Source organism: Rhincodon typus, chromosome 13 (genome assembly GCF_021869965.1).
Source record: "Rhincodon typus isolate 14 chromosome 13, sRhiTyp1.1, whole genome shotgun sequence".
In the NCBI taxonomy this organism is placed as follows: Eukaryota; Metazoa; Chordata; class Chondrichthyes; order Orectolobiformes; family Rhincodontidae; genus Rhincodon; species Rhincodon typus.
Window position 1 is genome coordinate 42,198,541 of NC_063344.1, and position 18,065 is coordinate 42,216,605.

At 39.1% G+C, this 18,065-nt stretch overlaps 1 protein-coding gene across 1 annotated transcript in view; it reads left to right on the forward strand.

The window, feature by feature from the left end:
• golim4a (golgi integral membrane protein 4a) overlaps nt 1–18,065 on the forward strand; it is a 99,360-nt gene that overhangs the window by 58,686 nt on the left and 22,609 nt on the right. The window contains exons 6-12 of the mRNA XM_048604582.1: nt 3,226–3,308; nt 4,345–4,428; nt 6,114–6,305; nt 7,911–8,255; nt 11,999–12,201; nt 13,559–13,635; nt 17,530–17,609. Coding sequence (XP_048460539.1) covers nt 3,226–3,308; nt 4,345–4,428; nt 6,114–6,305; nt 7,911–8,255; nt 11,999–12,201; nt 13,559–13,635; nt 17,530–17,609 — 1,064 coding nt within the window. The remainder of the gene's footprint in view (nt 1–3,225; nt 3,309–4,344; nt 4,429–6,113; nt 6,306–7,910; nt 8,256–11,998; nt 12,202–13,558; nt 13,636–17,529; nt 17,610–18,065) is intronic.

Sequence of the window (18,065 nt, forward strand, 5' to 3'; positions counted from 1 at the left end):
AATTCAGTTACAGTGGAGAGCATTTTGCCTTCACAGCCTGAGCAACCACCTGGTGGAAAATAATTGTTTGACCCATTTTGGAAGATATCAATTTTCATTCCAATAGTGGCCAAATGCTCTGCTCCATTTGATTTCTGTCACTGCAGTGACAATGTTAATTTGCATTTAGTACTGTTTACAGAATTGTTTAATTCTCCTTTCTTAGGTTTTGAATACAGATTTCATTGAAAAGAAATCAAATTTGCAACGAAACTGTGTGTTGTTTGCTTGTGCTTTCTTCCCTCCACTTTTTCTAGCCCCTTTCTTTCTGGTTCCATCAAAATGCTCATTCATCATTTAATCTTCAATTCTAAAGAATGGTACTGTCTTCAACATTAATCTTGTCCTGCTTTGCAGATCCTGACTCAACTAATAGACCTTTCTAAAGTTTTCTGTTACTGTTTCAGATATCCAGATTTCTCAGATTTTTCATTCAATTGTATTCCTTTCACAGGTTTGCTGATAGCCCATAAGGGTAACCAACTTTGTGTGCAAGTTTTGCCGTTTTGCTGTACCGTGGCCTTGTAAATGCCCTACTCAGTTTTTTACACACTTTTAGTTGACTGATAAATTATTTACTAGAGGCTCAGATTTTAATGATTATAATGAAATGTTAGGTATGTTGTTACTGTGCCTGGTAATGGCTTAATCACAGTATTACTGCTGAAAATGCAATTTGAATCATATTACTAGGTCCTTTGGAGCTCATATTATTGATTTGAAAATGTCAGTGCAATATTGAATCTCCAGGATTCAAATCTTTGTTCTTCTTTATTTTATGTATATTACTGAATCTTGCACTTGAGCAGTTTTCAAACTTGTTGAATGATCAGATTAAGACACAAATTATAGATGATACTACTAATTCCAAAGGTGTTACATATTTTGAACTACATTGCTCCTTACCTGGACCATTTGATAACCTTAATTATTTGATCTGGAGAATAAAATTTTGAAACATCAAGAGAGCTGAATTGGATAGTTCTGAAAAAGGCTGTGATGCGTGATTAGTCTCTATTTAACAAACTCACATGATTAGTCAGGATCTTTAAATATCACATTCCACCAACTGAAATACTACTCAGGTCACTAGAAGACCATCACTCACCTACCAACTATCTATTTTAATCGGGACACTTGCCTAATATTCAAGTACTTCACTGCACCCTCACACAGTTAGCACTGCTGCAAGCCTCACACCCTTATCTCAGAGTGTACACAAAGTGCCAGCTATTCAATCAAGATGGCCACATAACCAAGAGGATTACACAACATTCACTGCTGTACATTTCTGTCTTGTGAGATAAGGTGGTACACCACCAAAGTCAGCAGCAGTTAATTGGAAAGGGAGAACTGCATTTGCATCATCTTACTCCTAGTCAAGGAGATAATATTGGCCATTATTAAGGCACCCAATGCTGAGGCAGTGATGAAGACCTTAATCTTCCTTCTCACATGCACTTCCCTCAGATCTACAAGCTGTAGATGGTATATGCATCTCCTACTTTTCCTCATTCCCTGCACTACAGCCTTATCTTTGGTGTCTTTTATCCTTTCAGAAACCTAAAACATACAACCTGCTTAGGCATTGAATAAACAGCAAGAATTCAGTGCTAGTGAGGACACACTATCTTTCATTTTCACACTGTCACCTACCAGCTCAGTTCTGTACACTGTGTAATTTAGAGGATAGAAAAGAAGTGGAATCTGCACATGGTGAGTCACTGGGCATAAAGGGGCTGCAGCTAGAACTGGGCACAAGGATAGCACAGGTGCCAGAGGTCAGGATCACAGATATTGTGCTGCACAGGACTTATTGGGAACTTGGATGGTATAAAATATAGAAGTAAATTGATGGGTGTACATGCATAAATGGTTGCTACATTGGCAGACCTGCTTGAAAGTTTATGATATCAGTCAAGAAATGCAGGAGTCTACCGCCAACTTAACACAGGTATTTGTGTGAAACTTGGAGTCTGTCCTTTCCAGCATAAAAATAATGTCAAAATCAATTAGCACATTTGTGGACCCAATTGTCTACAGACTGATATTACAGCACAATCAACAGCCAACCAATATCTGACTACAGAAGTGAAAGCTCAGACTGCTATTGTGAAAGCTTATGTAGATCACAGTGTACAAAGGGAGTTGCAGGATGTCACATGGTACAGTAATATTTCTCGAACAAATTGCAAGGATTGCAAAGACATTTAACAGTGACTGCATGGTGTATTAATCTGCTGCCCTCTTGTGTAGAGATAGCATTTGCCCTTTTACCCCTGCAATCTCACCCATGCCTTTGCTGCTGCCTGACAGCCACTTTGCTCTGACTCGTCCCCTCAATGAGATGTTGCAGTCCACAGCCAGGGTTTCTGGATCCCGTCAGTGCTGCTCAAGATCTTCAAGGTTATCTGCATTATCCTGTATTGAGAGTCAGCAGCCTTTTTGCCAGCTATGCTGCAGCTATTGAAGTTCCACTCTAGGAACAGTAGGGCAGGCAAAGCACACATCAAAGGAGAGTGCAGAATTAATTTGTTGATTTTCTTAAAAACAATATGTCATGAATTAATTAATAAATTTGATTATTTAACTTCTCAAAAGATTTTAGTACTTTTTGGTGTTCCAAGCAGGAAGCCACCTTGTGTTTCCATTTAAGGGAGCTGCTGGTTTATACAAAAGCCTTGAAATCAACAAGAAGTATTTCATCACCTGACACACCACTCCCTGTAGATCTTTGCAACTTGAAGAAATTAGGGAAAGCGTAGAATAAAAGAAAAAACATAATTTTCTAACGCTGTAAAAGCTAGAAGAAATTAACCAATAACTGACCTGAAAGTAGGGATAATCTCTTCATATAGTGCAAGTTGAGGGAAGCTAATTGAGGGTGTTGGCAAGAGCAGCTCAAACACCACTTGCCTGATGTCAGTTCAACATCGTATGGTAATTAATTGATTGCCCTGCTTTACGTAATTCAACGTTCATACCAGTTCCCTCATCTCTACAGCACTTAGTGCTGTTGGCTTAGGGGAGATCCATGCGTGTTCATATCCCACAGAAAAAAAAAGCAACTAAAATTCCATCTCCAAAATGCTTAACAAAACGGATGTTAATCTCAACTTTATTATATCTTTAAAGTTCATTTAATAACATGGAGCTACGACTTACCTTAAGCATCTGTGTTTGCAGACAATATTTACAATCTACTTGAAGAGAACAAAAAATTGAGGAAGGCTCATCAGGATGTCCATGTTCAACTCCAGGATGTGAGGGTAAAGTCAAGTTTGTACTAATCAGCATCACTTGTATGATAATTTGCTGTTTTTGATATGTAGACAGCAACATAAAAAGTGGACTTCTAAATGATTGATATAGAGGATTGTCATCATCAATTTTTGAATTGTCTTGTCTTGTGCAAAACTAAATTTGGTGAGTATGCAGTTTGCAATGTGCTCTGTCCACAAAAACAGAATTTTTGGAGTTTGAGGGATCAGATTGTCCAGCGAATAAACACCATCATATCTGAAACTTGAGTGTGAATGCAGCATAGACCAGGTCTCTTTGCATTGGCTGTAAGGATTGTGCATGAATTGAATTTGAGCAGTTTTAGCCAAGTCTGTTTCTTCACAAGCTCATAACACAAATGTACATCTACTTTGTGACTAACCTGCCAATTTCCCCTTCTATAAGTTTAATTTGGTGTGATTTTTCTTCATCTCCCGATCAGATGGGAACAAGGTAGAATGGTTCAGTGAGAATGTTGGTGTAGCATGCACTGCAATATTCCTACCAGTATCTGCTGTCAGTATTCAGGGGCACCTGCCAAACAGGCTTTGGTGGGGGTGTGGTTGGTGAAGTTTGTACCTCAACAGCTCATGCAAATCTGGTTGATCTAATGAGAATAGCATCTGATGCTAATTTGAAAAGCAATGGGCAGGGCATGCAACCTCTTGCAACACATGCAATCTGTCCATTAGCACTTTTGTAAAAAATGTAACTCGTGGGATGTGGGTGTTATTGGTTGGACCGCCGTTTATTTTCCATTCCTAGTTAGCCTTGAGAAGGTGCTGGTGAGCTGTCTTCTTGAACCGCTGCAGTCCATTTGCTGTAGATAGATGCTCTGGATATTGGGGGAGGGAGTGCCAGGATTTTGACACCGGAACAGTGAAGGAGTAGAAATACATATGGCAAGTCAGGATGGGGTGAGTAACTTAGAAGGGACATGAATTCTTGATAACTTGATAACTTATTAACGTTTTATTTATTAGTCAATGTAACCAGAACTGTAATATCTTTCTTTTTTCTTAGCAATTGCATAAGAACTTACTGTTGCAGCATGATCAGTTACAAGTGACTTTAGAAGACCACAAGAACTCCCTATCAGCTGCAAAGGTGAGAACGTGTAATGAAATATTATAATTTTGGATGGAAGAAAAAGGAGGAGGCAGTGATGTAGTAGTACTGTCACTAGACTATTAATCCAGAGTCACAGTTGATGTTCCGAGTGCCTGCATTCATGGTGGATGTTGAAATTTGAATTCAATAAAATTATGGAATAAAGAGCCTAATGATGATCGTGAAACAGTTGTTGATTTTTGGGGAAAAACATCTGTTTTGCTCATGTCCTTCAGGCAAGGAAACTGCCTTTCTTACATGGTCTGGTCAGCATGTCAATCCAGAGCCACAGCAATATGATTTACTCTTAATTGCCCTATGGGCAGATTAGGGTTGGGCGATATCCACATTCTGTGAGTGAATAAAGATTGAAAAAAAAATCTCTAAACTTTGCAACTGAAAGCTTGATTTCTGTTTAATCTCAGTGCACTTATTTTGCATTCTGGACAATGGCGTTTTGCAAAATGCAACCTTCACATTAACTTCCCTACATATAAGCTGTCGAAATTACTTGCATTGAATGTTTTCTGATCTAAAGACATTTTTAATCTGTTGGATGTTCTTTTGTTTGCAGTTGCTTCTGCAAATTCATACATGCTGTTGAAGAATGAGTGTGACTTTGCCATGGCTTATTTGGTATTGAGGATTCTCGTATTCTCATATAGGGGGTTTCTACTAACATGTAACTTAATGTTTTATGCGTTGATCAGGTTATTTCTGTTTTGTTTCAACATTTCTTTCTCAAAGCAAATAGAGCTGTGTATAGTTAGACCATTATTCCAGGCCAGAATGGAAATGATTCAATAATTTTCCCTGTTGGATAGACCAACAGCTTAATCTGCAACTGTTTGACTATTACATTAAACAAATACAGGAATAGAAGTCTGGGAAATGGCTCAAATCATGGGGACAGCACTTTCAGATAATACAGTTGTCCTTGAACTGGGACTGTTTCACCAGAGATGAATCTTTTTGTTTAGATACCCATAGGTCATGTGGTCAACGTAGTTGCTGCCTCATGACCGCAGCAAATGTCTCTTTTCTTTTGTTGTTGATCAATTTTTATTTCTGTAATTATGGCAAGTGCTGTAGCCAGCTGAATGGATGGGGAGTATCGAAAACAATTAAAGGAATGCCCACCGTGTGATTGATAGAAAGTGGAAAGATATTTGTAGGAAGGAGAGCCATAAAATCAGTAACACTGCTTTTCATGACCATTTCTTCAGCAGCATGGAGTAATTCTGTTTAGGACTGTTGGCTCAGCTGCTCCACACTCAGTTCCATAGAATCTAGTGGAGGCAATAGGAAAGTATCACCACTGACTTCAATAGTCATGGGCTGTGGCAGGCCATAGAAATCCAAGTTTGTGCTAATGATCGCTATCCGGTGCCTTTTCTGAAGGACAGTGCAGCCAGTTCTTTACTGTACCCTTCCACTTAAAGCTCCCATGCTGTGGTCAGAGAGTTTGCAAATATTCACTGCCTATGTTACTAAGAGTGTTTGTTTTACAAAATGACTGATATGCATTGAGGTTGCACAGACATTATGGGTCGAATAACTTCCTTTGGGACAGGACTGCATGAATGTACTTTGACGTAATGTCACATTCTGTAGATAACCCTTTAACTTCTTTTGAATTTGTTGCCCATGACCTACATTGAGATTTTTGGTTTAAATTACAGGCTCAGGTGGAAGAATATAAACAACTAAGAGAAACCTTAAACAAAATGCCGAGCCTAAGGCAAACTGAACAAAAGCCACCTTCCAATGCAGAGAAACCTCAGCAAGATGTTGCTGAGCCCTTGCAATATCACAACAAGCTGGGAGCACGAGACCAGATCTCACATAGAAGTGAAGGTAACCAGCATAATGAGGTATGTCAAAATGTAACTGAAATGGAGAGCAAAATTGAATTATGTTTCTTTTTTGAATGAAGTAACCAGGTCTAGAATTGAGCCATTGATTTATAACCCTTGTAAATGGTACCTTCAGCAGCAGGTGGCAGTGGTGAGGGAGGACACTGAGCAGGGGAGTTTGAGCAGTTGTGCTGGGACCACCAGAGCCAAGTGGCAATGGTGAGGGAGGGAAACTGGAGCAGTTGAATGGACCCTATCTGAAAAATAGGTGACTTCAGGCAAAGGAAGGCTCATGGGAGGATAGTACAGACAAAGAATTCTTCAACCCAATGTAAACCCAGGCACCGTTTCATCTAAATATTGTAATTAAGACGTTGTTTAATCTTCATTTCCCTTAATGTTTATAATAACCTGATGCTTCATGGTCTTTGGGCCATCTGTGTTTTCAAATCTCATGAAGCATCCTGATGAAAAGTTAGAATAAAAATAGACAACATTAAAAGCACACAACGACCTTTCAGCATTAGAAAAAAAAATTCCTATTTTAGGCATAAGCCCTTCCTCTGTAATTCAGAAAAGTTTAATCTCAGAAAATTAAACTATGTTTATCCAAATGATAGGTTCATTGTGTATTCCTAGCCTCTTTCTATCTTTGAGCCAGTGGTCAGATTATATAGCTGCAGCTTTGATCAGTCATATAATACAAATAGTATTTCAAAAATGACAGAAATAATTGAATGCTCATATTAAGTGGTAAAATTTTCTGGGTCTTCTGCATTTTCTTTTAAAATTAGTTTTGTGTTGAGCAAGAATTCAAATCTGAGGCTTCTCTAATATTTATGGGGATAATTTCCTGTCATAGATTTCTGGAAAGACTCTAAATAAATCCAAAAATATTATTCTGGTCAGTATTTCTAGTGAAATTGTAACCTACGAATAGCAAACATATAAAATCTTCCTGCATACATTAATACATATCCTACACCTAATGCGTAGAAAACCATGCCCAATTGTTTCTAATCTAAGCCATAATTATAGAAGAAATTACATTTGTATTGCATCTTTCACAAGTTCAGGACTTGTCAAACACTTCATGATCAGCCAAGTATATTTGATGTGATTCATTATTACCATTTTGGAAAACTATGGGAAGAGACACTGCCATTACTCCAGCTGTTACCAACCAAGATGAGGATAGCTCAACCAACCTGAAATATGTTCTTTGTGGCTCAGAATCACATTACAAAGATGCCTAATATTGGATAAAATGAATCTGATTGTCAAAAGAATGGCTTGATTAAAAAGCAAAATATAGTGGTGCAGTAAGTTTTTGTCATTAAGTTTGAGAGATATTTTTGGGCTGATAAACTGGTGTGAACTCCATATGTCATGCCAGTGTGTTTGCAGCTGATGACTGCTTAAAGGATTGTATTCCTTTTGGAATAACATGCAATCATGTACGAAGCAATCATTGGAACAACTGTATCCCAAATGTCTTTTTAAAAGTACAACCTTAATATTGAATAGTTCTTTTTTAGGTCTTAAAGAAGTGAATAACTGTGAATAGGCCAATAGAGCAGAGTCAAGGCACTAAATAAAGTTATACATTTCTGTTTATTTCAGAATAATGATGTGCAGCTACATGCTAAACTCATAGCAGGGGAGAATGATGACACTAAAATAAGAGAAGATAATGAAGAAGTAGAAGAGAGGCAGTATGCTCAGCATGAAAACTGGCAAAGGAATAATCATCCAGCACGCTCAAATTTGCATAAACAAGAGTATGAATCACAGGAGCACCATCATGAATGGGAACAGGAAGAAAAAGAAGATCCGACAGTGGATCACACAGAGCTCCATAGGCAACAACATGAGGAAGAAGAAACTGAACATCATCTGATTCATGATCAGGACAATGAAAATTACCACACGGAGGAACAGGATCCAACTAAAGGCAACCCTACCGAGGTAATGCATTAAACCCTGTTAATTACTTGCTTATAAAACTGCAAAGATTGGCTTCAATTCTATCCTTCACCAACTGGCTTTCCAGAAGAGAACAATACATATATAAATGATATAATTTACACAATCTAGCCTTTGTCATTTGCTGATGTCTACTGTTATATTTTGTTAAATCATTCAATTTGCATAACCTGTAGAAAAGGATTTTTGCAGCAGGTGGGTGAGTACAGTGTAAGCCCAAGATTAGCCAGGCTCATTTTGAGGCCTCATGGTCTCGTGCTCCCTTTTCTTGTGTCGCGTGGAGGGAAATTTGCAGATAGTGGTGTTCTTTGCATCTGCTGCCCTTATCCTTCTTGGTGCTAGAGGTCACGGAGTTAGAAGGTGTTGCTGCAGGAGATTTGATGAGTTTTTGTATGTTGTATATAGGATACAATGCTGTCAATATGAGTCAGTCGTGGAGAAATTGACTCTTAAAATGTCGGATGAAATGCCAGTCAAGGGAGCTGCCTTGTTGTGATGGCATTGAGCCTTTTGATTATTATTTGCGGTGCCCGCATCCAGGTAAGTGGAGAGTATTCCATCCCACTCCTGACTTCTACCTTTAGATGATGGTCAGACACTCGGGAGGCAGATAGGTGAGTTCCTTGCTGCAAAATTTCCATTCTTTGATCTGCTTTTGCAGCCACAGTATATAGCTGGTCCCACTTAGGTTTCTGGCCAATGGTAACCCCAGGATAGTAAAACCACTGATTGCCAAGATAGGTGGTTAGAGTTGCTTTTGTTGGAGATGATCATAACCTGGCGTTTGAATGGCAGAAATGAGATTTTCTACCGATCAGTTCAAGCCTGAATGTTGTCCAGGTCTTGCTGGATATGGACATGGTGTGCTTCAGTATCTGTGGGAATGTGAATGATGCTGAATATAATGCAATTATCAGTTAACATCCTCGCATGTGTCCTTATAATGGAAGCAAGGTCATTGATGAAGCTACTGACGTTGGTTCGGTCTGGGACACTACCCTGAGAACTCCAGTTGTAATGTCTTGGGAATTTAGAATTAGAATCAGAATTATGTTTTATTATCACATGTACTCAAGAACAGAGATAGAGGAGTACAGTGAAAAGTGTGCAAAGATACCTAGGTACAAAATGTTAGGTATAAAACGGAAGATAAAGAAATGCATGTGACAACTGCAACCAGCTTCTATTTTGTTAGATATAATTCTAAACAGTGGAGGGCTCGTCTCGTTCACCCACCCAACCCCCAAATCTCATTGACTCCAGTTTTGTTAGGACTATTCGATTTCACACACAGTCAGCTTCTGTTCTGATGTCAAAGATGGCCCGTCTGACCTCAGTCATCCATCAGATTATAATAGGTCTCCTGTTTGTAGGCAGGCTTTACCAGGACAAAGCGTAAATTAATGGATTTCACTGCGTAATCACAAAAAGTTTAAGCACTCACAGTAAAACGTGACTCCATGTTTCTTTCTTCTGGATTGACCAAACCCATTTGCATTAAAGCCAATTTAACTGTACCTAAAATTGATTATATATTCACTTTAACATCTTTTTTAATTTTTAGGTATCCAGGTATGTAGATGATGCATATATCTGTAATAAATAGACACACCATGATTTTCTTGAAAGGTTGTATTATTTAAGATGTTTTACAGGGTGTTTCTGAATGCCCAAACAATTCAGTGCTTTAGTATCTCTGTGTATCTCTGCATTGCTCATAAGTGGCAGAGGAGGGCAGCAGAGTCATAACAAATTGTCTTATGAATGGTGCGCGGTGCTGTTCTCATAAATGAGTGGAAGTACTATCCTAATTCCCTTTCCACTTCTATTTAATTTTGTGAAGCAGACGCCTCTAAATTAGTGCTCATTCTGCACCATGTACCACACATGATGTGTGGTTTGCAGGCTGTCTTTTCAATAACGTTGTCTTTGAAAGATTAACAATATGTCAAGTAAGATAGTTTTGCTTTCCAGACTGTCCTGTTTAAAAGCGACCATTGCAGAAGATTTATGTTATGCCATCACTTGATAAGCATTTTACAGTAAAATCATTTTGAAGGGCTGCAGTCATTATTATGGACGCAAGCACAGCAGGACTTTCTTTACAATACTGTACCTAACAATGGGGTGATTGCTACATCAATCTATTCTTGTTATTTGTTGAGGAAAAGGTAACAGCAGAGGACACTGCTTTTCAAATTGAACTGTGAGGTACGTTAAATTTCCTGATCAGAAAGGTCTTGTTTTGACATCTTCATAAAGGTTTGCTGCCTCTTAGAATGCACAACTCTTAGCCTTGACACACCAGTACAGGACTATCATCTTAACCCTTAGGATGGAATTTGAGCCCACGGCACTCTGTTGGAGTTGAGATTGCTGTAAATTAAGTTTAATTGTCGTAGATATGTACATTCTTAACTATGGCTCAGAATGAGCTACAATGTACAGAGTAGAGGAAAACTTCTAATTAAGTAATGCCAGTTTGTAATTAACAAAGATATGTAAAGAATACGGTATAGTTTAATGTCCTGAAGTATGCTTTAAGATCTAAGTGTTAATTTTCATCACGATATAAGGATATGTCTTCCAGTACGTGCAGTGTGGAACACTTTTGTATACTGTAAGCTACATGTATTCAGACATAGGACACTGTTCTTCGCAGTCAGAACAAATGTACACATGCACTTTGCCTGTTTCAACTCAACAAAATAGGTGACGGGCATTCATTAATCCATTTCTCGGAGAAAAGCCTTGCCCTATCAGAGCTATCTGCCGTGTTTAAATGTTTTTAAAAAGCTTGTCAGTTAACTGTCAATCATCTTTAATTGGTCCATTCTCCAGGGCAACACCTCTATCAGTCAGAGTCCATTGCCAACCAATCCGCACTCTTTTCCCACGCAGCATACATTTTGTTTTTCCTTAAATTGGTATTCTTGCAAATTGTCCAGGTGAGTGCATGATGTAAAAAAACCAACCAACTGTTTTCTTTTTCAGCAATACTCTAGTTCTGTACTATCAAATAAGTATTTGGATATATGTCAAATCACAATGTATAAATTAACAGCAAATCTAAGACAAATTCATTTTTCCTGTGTTTCACAATGACCACAAATCTTTTTATATTTACCTGATGACATATAGTGTCACAAATAATGTATTGACATCATTTACTAATCTTTTTAGGCTATTGTTTTATTTTTACAAATTTTTTGGGATGTGGGTTAACATTGCTGAAATCCTCCTGAAGCTGCTTTACATCTTTCTTGCAACACACATTCTAACTTAGCTTTGCATTATCCATAAACTTGAAAATATTGCATTTGGTCCCCAACTCCAAATCAATGATACATATTGTGAACAGCTGGGACTCAAGTACTGATCTTTGTACTACCCCTACTAATAACAGTTGGCTAACATGAGAATCTTTTTTATTCATTTCTGGGATGTAGGCGCCACTGGCTGGCCAGCATTTCTTGCCCAACCCTAGTTGCCCTTGAGAAGGTGGTGGTGAGCTGCTTTCTTGAACTGTTGCATTCCACCTACTGTGAGTTGACCCACAATGCTATTAGGGAGGGAATTCCAGGATTTTGACCCAGCAACAGTTGATTTGCCTAATGCCAAACATGTGTGCATAGGTGTATTTAGAACATACATTTTTAGAACCTCATGAATCTGAATTGGATTGCTTTCCTATGTGTTTTTAATTACCTATTATTTTGGAATAGATCAAAATGAAGCACAAGTCTCCTTATGAGGAACAGTTGGAACAACAACGTCTAGCAGAGTTACGGGCAGAAGAATCACGCAAACTGAAAGAAAGACAAGATGCACTGCACGAACACAGACTGAGGGAGTACATGGATCGACAGGAACGCCTCCAGCAAGAAGCAGAACGGAAAGAAGAGTTGTTGCGAGAAGAACAATTAAGGTGAACTTTTTTCTTTTGTTGAGGTATTTCTGTTTCTTGTGTCTTATTCATATAGAATGCAATATTAGTTTTTATTACTCATTTGTGGGACATGGGCATCGCTGGCTGGCCAGCATTTCTTGCCCATCCCTAGTTGCCCTTGAGAAGGTGGTGGTGAGCTGCGTTCTTGAACCTTTGCAGTCCACATGCTGTGCATTGATCCACAATGCTCTTGTGAGACCATTACAAGATTTTGACCCAGAGACAGTGAACAGACTGCAATATATATTGCAGGTCAGGATAGTGAGTGGCTTGGAAGGGAGCTTGCAGGTGGCGATGTTCCCAGGTATCTGCTGCCCTTGTCATTCTATGTGGAAGTGGTTATGGACTTGGAGGATGCTGTCTGAGGATGTTTGGTGAATTTCTGCAGTGCATTCTACACATTACTGCTACTGAGCCTCAGTGGTGGAGGGAGTGGATGCTTGTGGATGTGGTGCCAATCAAGAGAGCTTCTTTGCCCTGGATGGTGTCAAGCTTCTTGAGTGTTGTTGGAGGTGCACTCATCCAGGCAAGTGGGGAGTATTCCATTACACTCCAGACTTGTGCCTTGTAGATGATGGGCAGGCTTTGGGGAGTCAGGAAGTGAGTTATTCATTACAGTATTCCTAGCCTCTGACCTGCTCTTGGAGCCACTGTGTTGAGGACTCCGAGGGCAACTCCCTCCCGACTGTATACCACTGTGCTACCACCTGTGCTGGGTCTGTCCTGTTGTTGGAACAGGACATATCCAGAGATGGTGATAGTGGTGTCTAGGACAGTTAGTGCCTCTTTATTTCAGGCTCCCTTTAAATAGCTGACAGGGCTTCAGTGCCATTTTGGAATGAAAGTCAGTGATGGCTTTTCCAGCTGCTGAATGAGGCAAAGGGAGAGGCTTAGTCAGATCATTAAACTCCCGTGTGACACCGGTACCATTCAACCAGCATTGCATGCTATTGACCTTGGGATTCCCTTTCTCTGTGCATTTTGCTAACGCTCTCACAAATAAACCATCTGGTGTGCTTTTCTATGTTAGAATGTGGGCTCATTATCCATACTATATTGGAGCTTTATGTTCACTTATAGTATCTGAAGAGCCAAGTTTCTTATCCAACATTTTCAAAAGCTGCTACTATTTTAAAAATTATGCAATTTAACTGATGAGAAGCCATCCTGTAATTGATATAATATTGCTTTTCAATTATTATGTTCATTCCACCTGTGATCTAAAAAATGTCTTCTGGTCATACGTTTAGGTTTTTCCTTAGAATTAAAATGATTGGGTTGTTCATACTGCACTGTGAATGTGCACTTTGCTTACTCTAGATTTTTTACATCACAGGAAACAGTCAGTTTTTAATAACGAAGATGCTGTTGAAGATGATGATGAGCAAGATGTGCATGAAGAGGAGGAAGAGGGTAAGATTGGGTCAGAGGATATATAAGATGATTAATCTGCTTAGCAGTTTTGTAAAACTGCATTTTTGAACCGGCTTGTTTGGTCTGAATTTATAGACAATTCACAATAGAGTTTAATTTAGGTAAATGTGAGATGCTGCATTTTGGAAAGGCAAATCAGGGCAGGACTTATACACTTAATGGTAAGGTCCTGGGGAGTGTTGCTGAACAAGAGACCTTGGAGTGAAGGTTCATAGTGCCTTGAAAGTGAAGTCGCAGGTAGACAGGATAGTGAAGAAGGTGTTTGGTATGGTTGCCTGCATTGGTCAGTACATTGAGTATAGGATTTGAAAGGTCATGTTGCAACTGTACAGAATATTAGTTAGGCTGCTTTTGGAATACTGTGCATTTCTGGTCTCCCTGCTATAGGAAGGAAGTTGTGAAACTTGAAAGGGTTCAGAAAAGATTTACAAGGATGTTGCTGGAGTTGGCTGGTTTGAGCTATAGGTAGAGGCTGAATAGGCTGGAGCTATTTTCCCTGGAGGGTTGGAGGCTGAAGAGTGATCTCATGGAAGTTTATAAAATCATGAAGGATGTGGGTAGGGTGAATAGCCAAGGTCTTTTTCCTGAGGTGGGGGAATTCAAAAACTAGATGGCATAGGGTTAAGGTGAGAGGGGAAAGATTTAAAAAGGACCTAAGGGGCAAATTTTTCATGCAGAGGCTGCTGCGTGTATGGAATGAGCTGCCAGAGAAAGTGGTGGAGACTGGTACGATTAGAACATTTAAAAGGCATCTGGATGGGTTTATGAATAGGAAGGGTTTAGAGGGATATGGGAAAAGTGCTGGCAAATGGGACTAGGTTAATTTAGGACATCGGCATGGACGAGTTGGACCGAAGGGTCTGTTTCTGTGCTGTACATCTATATGACTTTATGACAATGTTTTGCAAATTTACATTATCAAATGCCTCATAAATGGACATACAGGGTGTTCTGCTATAACGCGATAGTGTTATAGAAAATTGTGCTGTGTAAATAATTGGGCCTATGGGAAAAGCAGGGTTAGGGTAGGCCACCAAAAAAGCATAACACAATGGATAGCACTACTGCCAGCAGCTGTTCCTACAGGTTGGTCTGACTGTAACAGCAGCTTTGCAGCAGTTTGAAATCAATGATGGCGAGGCTGAGCTCGAACTTCCACCACCCCCCCACAGCCCTCTGTGTAATGAGCCGGTACTTTGGGTACGGCTTTCCTTACCGTGGACCGTTTGCTCCTTCAGAATATCCTTCACCAGGGTTTCAAATGAAGCAACCAGTTCCTCTGGAATATTAAACAAGAATCAACGCCCAGCCAGATGAGGATAGCTGATGGTCAAAGTCGGTTTCAGGAATGTTTTTGAGAAGGCGAGAGAGGGTTACTAAGAAAATTACAAAACTTCAGAGTTGGGCAGCTGTGAATAAGGCAAGTATGGTGGAGCAATGAAAATCAGGTATGCCAGAGGCTGGAATTGAAGGAACACAGATCTATCAGAGCGAGTATGGAATTGCTTGAGCTTAAGAAATCGAGATGAGTAAGACTGTAGAGGATTTGCTAACAAGAATGAGAATTTTACAATTAAAGGTTATGGAGCAAAGATCGGTAAATGGAATTCAGGTATGTCTCAATCATAACCTCCTGCAGCTTGTTTGGAGGACTAGTCAAAAAGTGTGAAGGGCAGCACCGACAGGAGAGCCACGATGAGCCGCATGATGCTGGCCTGAGCGCCGGTAGACAACAGTAAACTGTAGGCAGTGTCACCCTTTGATCATTATCATTGCCTCTTCTGTGTCCCCCTTCTGGCTAGCTCCTGATCATAAATACACTGTAGGTATCATTAGCAAAGGGCTCGTCACAGCAAGATGCCTACTCAATAGAATCGTGTTATAGCCAACACGAGTTCACATTTTAGAAATAGTGTTCCCCTATTCGTCAATCGTGTTACAGCCAATTCGTGTTGCTGGAACATGCGCAATAGCAGAAGCCCCCTGTGCCTAAATAATGATGAATAAAGATTGACATTCTAAATGCTTCTAAAAAAAACCCAGTGAGTCATGTCATCTATAATTTTGCTGGAGCCACAATTGAAGTGTAATTACAAAGCAAACTGACAATTTCATTTTTTTTTGGAAAGCATTGTGCATGGTTGTTGTGCAATATTCATATCTCAGTTATCTAGGGGAGTATCCAATGCATCACATCAGTTTGGCTATCCAAAAATGAAATATTAACTATACTGCATACCAAAGCTAATCAACAACAGTCTTTAAATAAGCAGATATATATTTGTCTGCATGTGTTGTCTGTTTTTCTGTGGAACTGTCCTTTTCTAAGACTTTGCGTTATATGCAAACAAAAATGTCAGAAGATTCCTCCTGATTTCACCTTGTCAAATAAAAATGTGATTAGATTCATCAGCATTGGGTCTATATTTTTATGAGATAACAAGGTGTAGAGCTGGATGAACACAACAGGCCAAGCAGCATCAGAGGAGCAGGATTTTCTGATGAAGGGTCCAGACCCGAAACATCAGCTTTCCTGCTCCTCTGATGCTGCTTGGCCTGTTGTGTTCATCCAGCTCTACACCTTGTTATCTCAGATTCTCCAGCATCGGCAGTTCCTGCTATCTCTGAATCTATATTTTTATTGTTGCTTTTTATGTGCTAGTCTAAAGTGTTACTATTTCTATTACTAAATTTATTTTTATTGTAATCACAAATCTATGCAGGTATCACACAACACAAAATATGCAAAATAATATTTCTTGATTAGTAAAACGATCAAGCATTACAGAGAGAGGCAGGAGAATGGGGTTGAGAAACATGCCAGATATGATCAAATAATCTGAGCAGACTCGATAGTCTGAATAGCCTAATTCTGCTCCTACATCTTATGGTCTAAGTATTACATTCCAGAGTGATGCATGTTCAAACCCCAACCAGACCTGCATGATCTACTGCAATAATTGGCCAAGGCTTCTTTGACAGTGCATTTTGTAATTTCGGTAACATTTAAAAGAACAAAGGCAGTTGGTGTATCGAAACTTCACCATTTCCCAGTCGCACACAATCCTGGCCTGCATATGTTAAAAACTGAATAAACTGCTGATGCTGCAAATCAGAAACAAAAATAAAGGAAAGTTGAGGAAGGGTCAGTGGACCCAAAATGTTAACTCCGATTTCTCTTCACAGATGCTGAGCTTTTCCAGCAATTTCTGGTTTTGTTAATGCACACGTATTACTCTTCTCTTCATCAAAATGCAGTCAAAAACTTGCAACTTTGTACCTAACAGCATCAAACAGACTTTTGCAGTTGTAGAAGGTGGCTCACTACCATCGTCTCAGCATAGTTATTAATGGGCATCAGAACCTGGCCTTATTGACAGAGCACACTTCCTGTGAATGGTAAGTGGAAGTGCACGGTGTTTCTCCAGCCATCCGCTAGTTCTATATCTGGTAATATCATGAACAGTACATTCTAGACTTTTTTTGGAGATATCATCCGTCATTTATCAACAAGAGGATGGTTAAAAGTAAATTATAATGAAGTACAGCGTGTGGGCCAACTGGAGGACATTGTATAATTTGTATCAATCCTCATAATACAAATGGAATATTAGTAAAAAGGCAAAGCCAAATTCTTTGTTACCATTCTTGGTGTTTTTTCAAACCTTTATTCAAACCAAGCCATTATCAAAGATAAATGTATTACACATGTATGTTACTAAAACTTAACATGACAATTATTAAATATTGACAGTATAGTCCTTCCAAGTGGGGTTTCTTTAGTATGGTCCAGCACGAACCATGTTTGGATTATTACCAGGGGAAACTGCATTGAGTAGCAAGATTTTTCATAATTTTATGTCTTATTTGAAGATGAGAACAATCCACAAGAGGAAGCTGAAGACGAGGACCCAGAAATAGAAAATGAGGAACAGCACACAGAACACGAGCAGGTGAAAATTACTATATTATGATTTACAGTGACTGATTTTAAGCAGTTTGCATGAGTAAACTCAATAACAAATTAATGGGTCTAGGCCCGAAACGTCAGCCTCTCTGCTCCTATGATGCTGCTTGGCCTGCTGTGTTCATCCAGCCCTGCACCTTGTTGTCTCGGATTCTCCAGCATCTGCAGTTCCTACTATCTCTGACAAATTAATGCAGTTCAAATCTTACAGTTTAAATCTCTGCTCTTGAACTGATCATAGCATTTATATGTCCTTTTTAGTGAGGTCAGATCAATGACCTGTAGCTAAGTTCAGAATCTTCACATACAAGGATGTTTGTTCAAAAAGAAGTGATAGATTTCTATAATATTAATCTACCATAACTTTGCCTGTACTGTTTATTATAAGAATACAGAAATTTACTGTGATCATTTGAATAAAAAATAGGACTTGGAATCAATT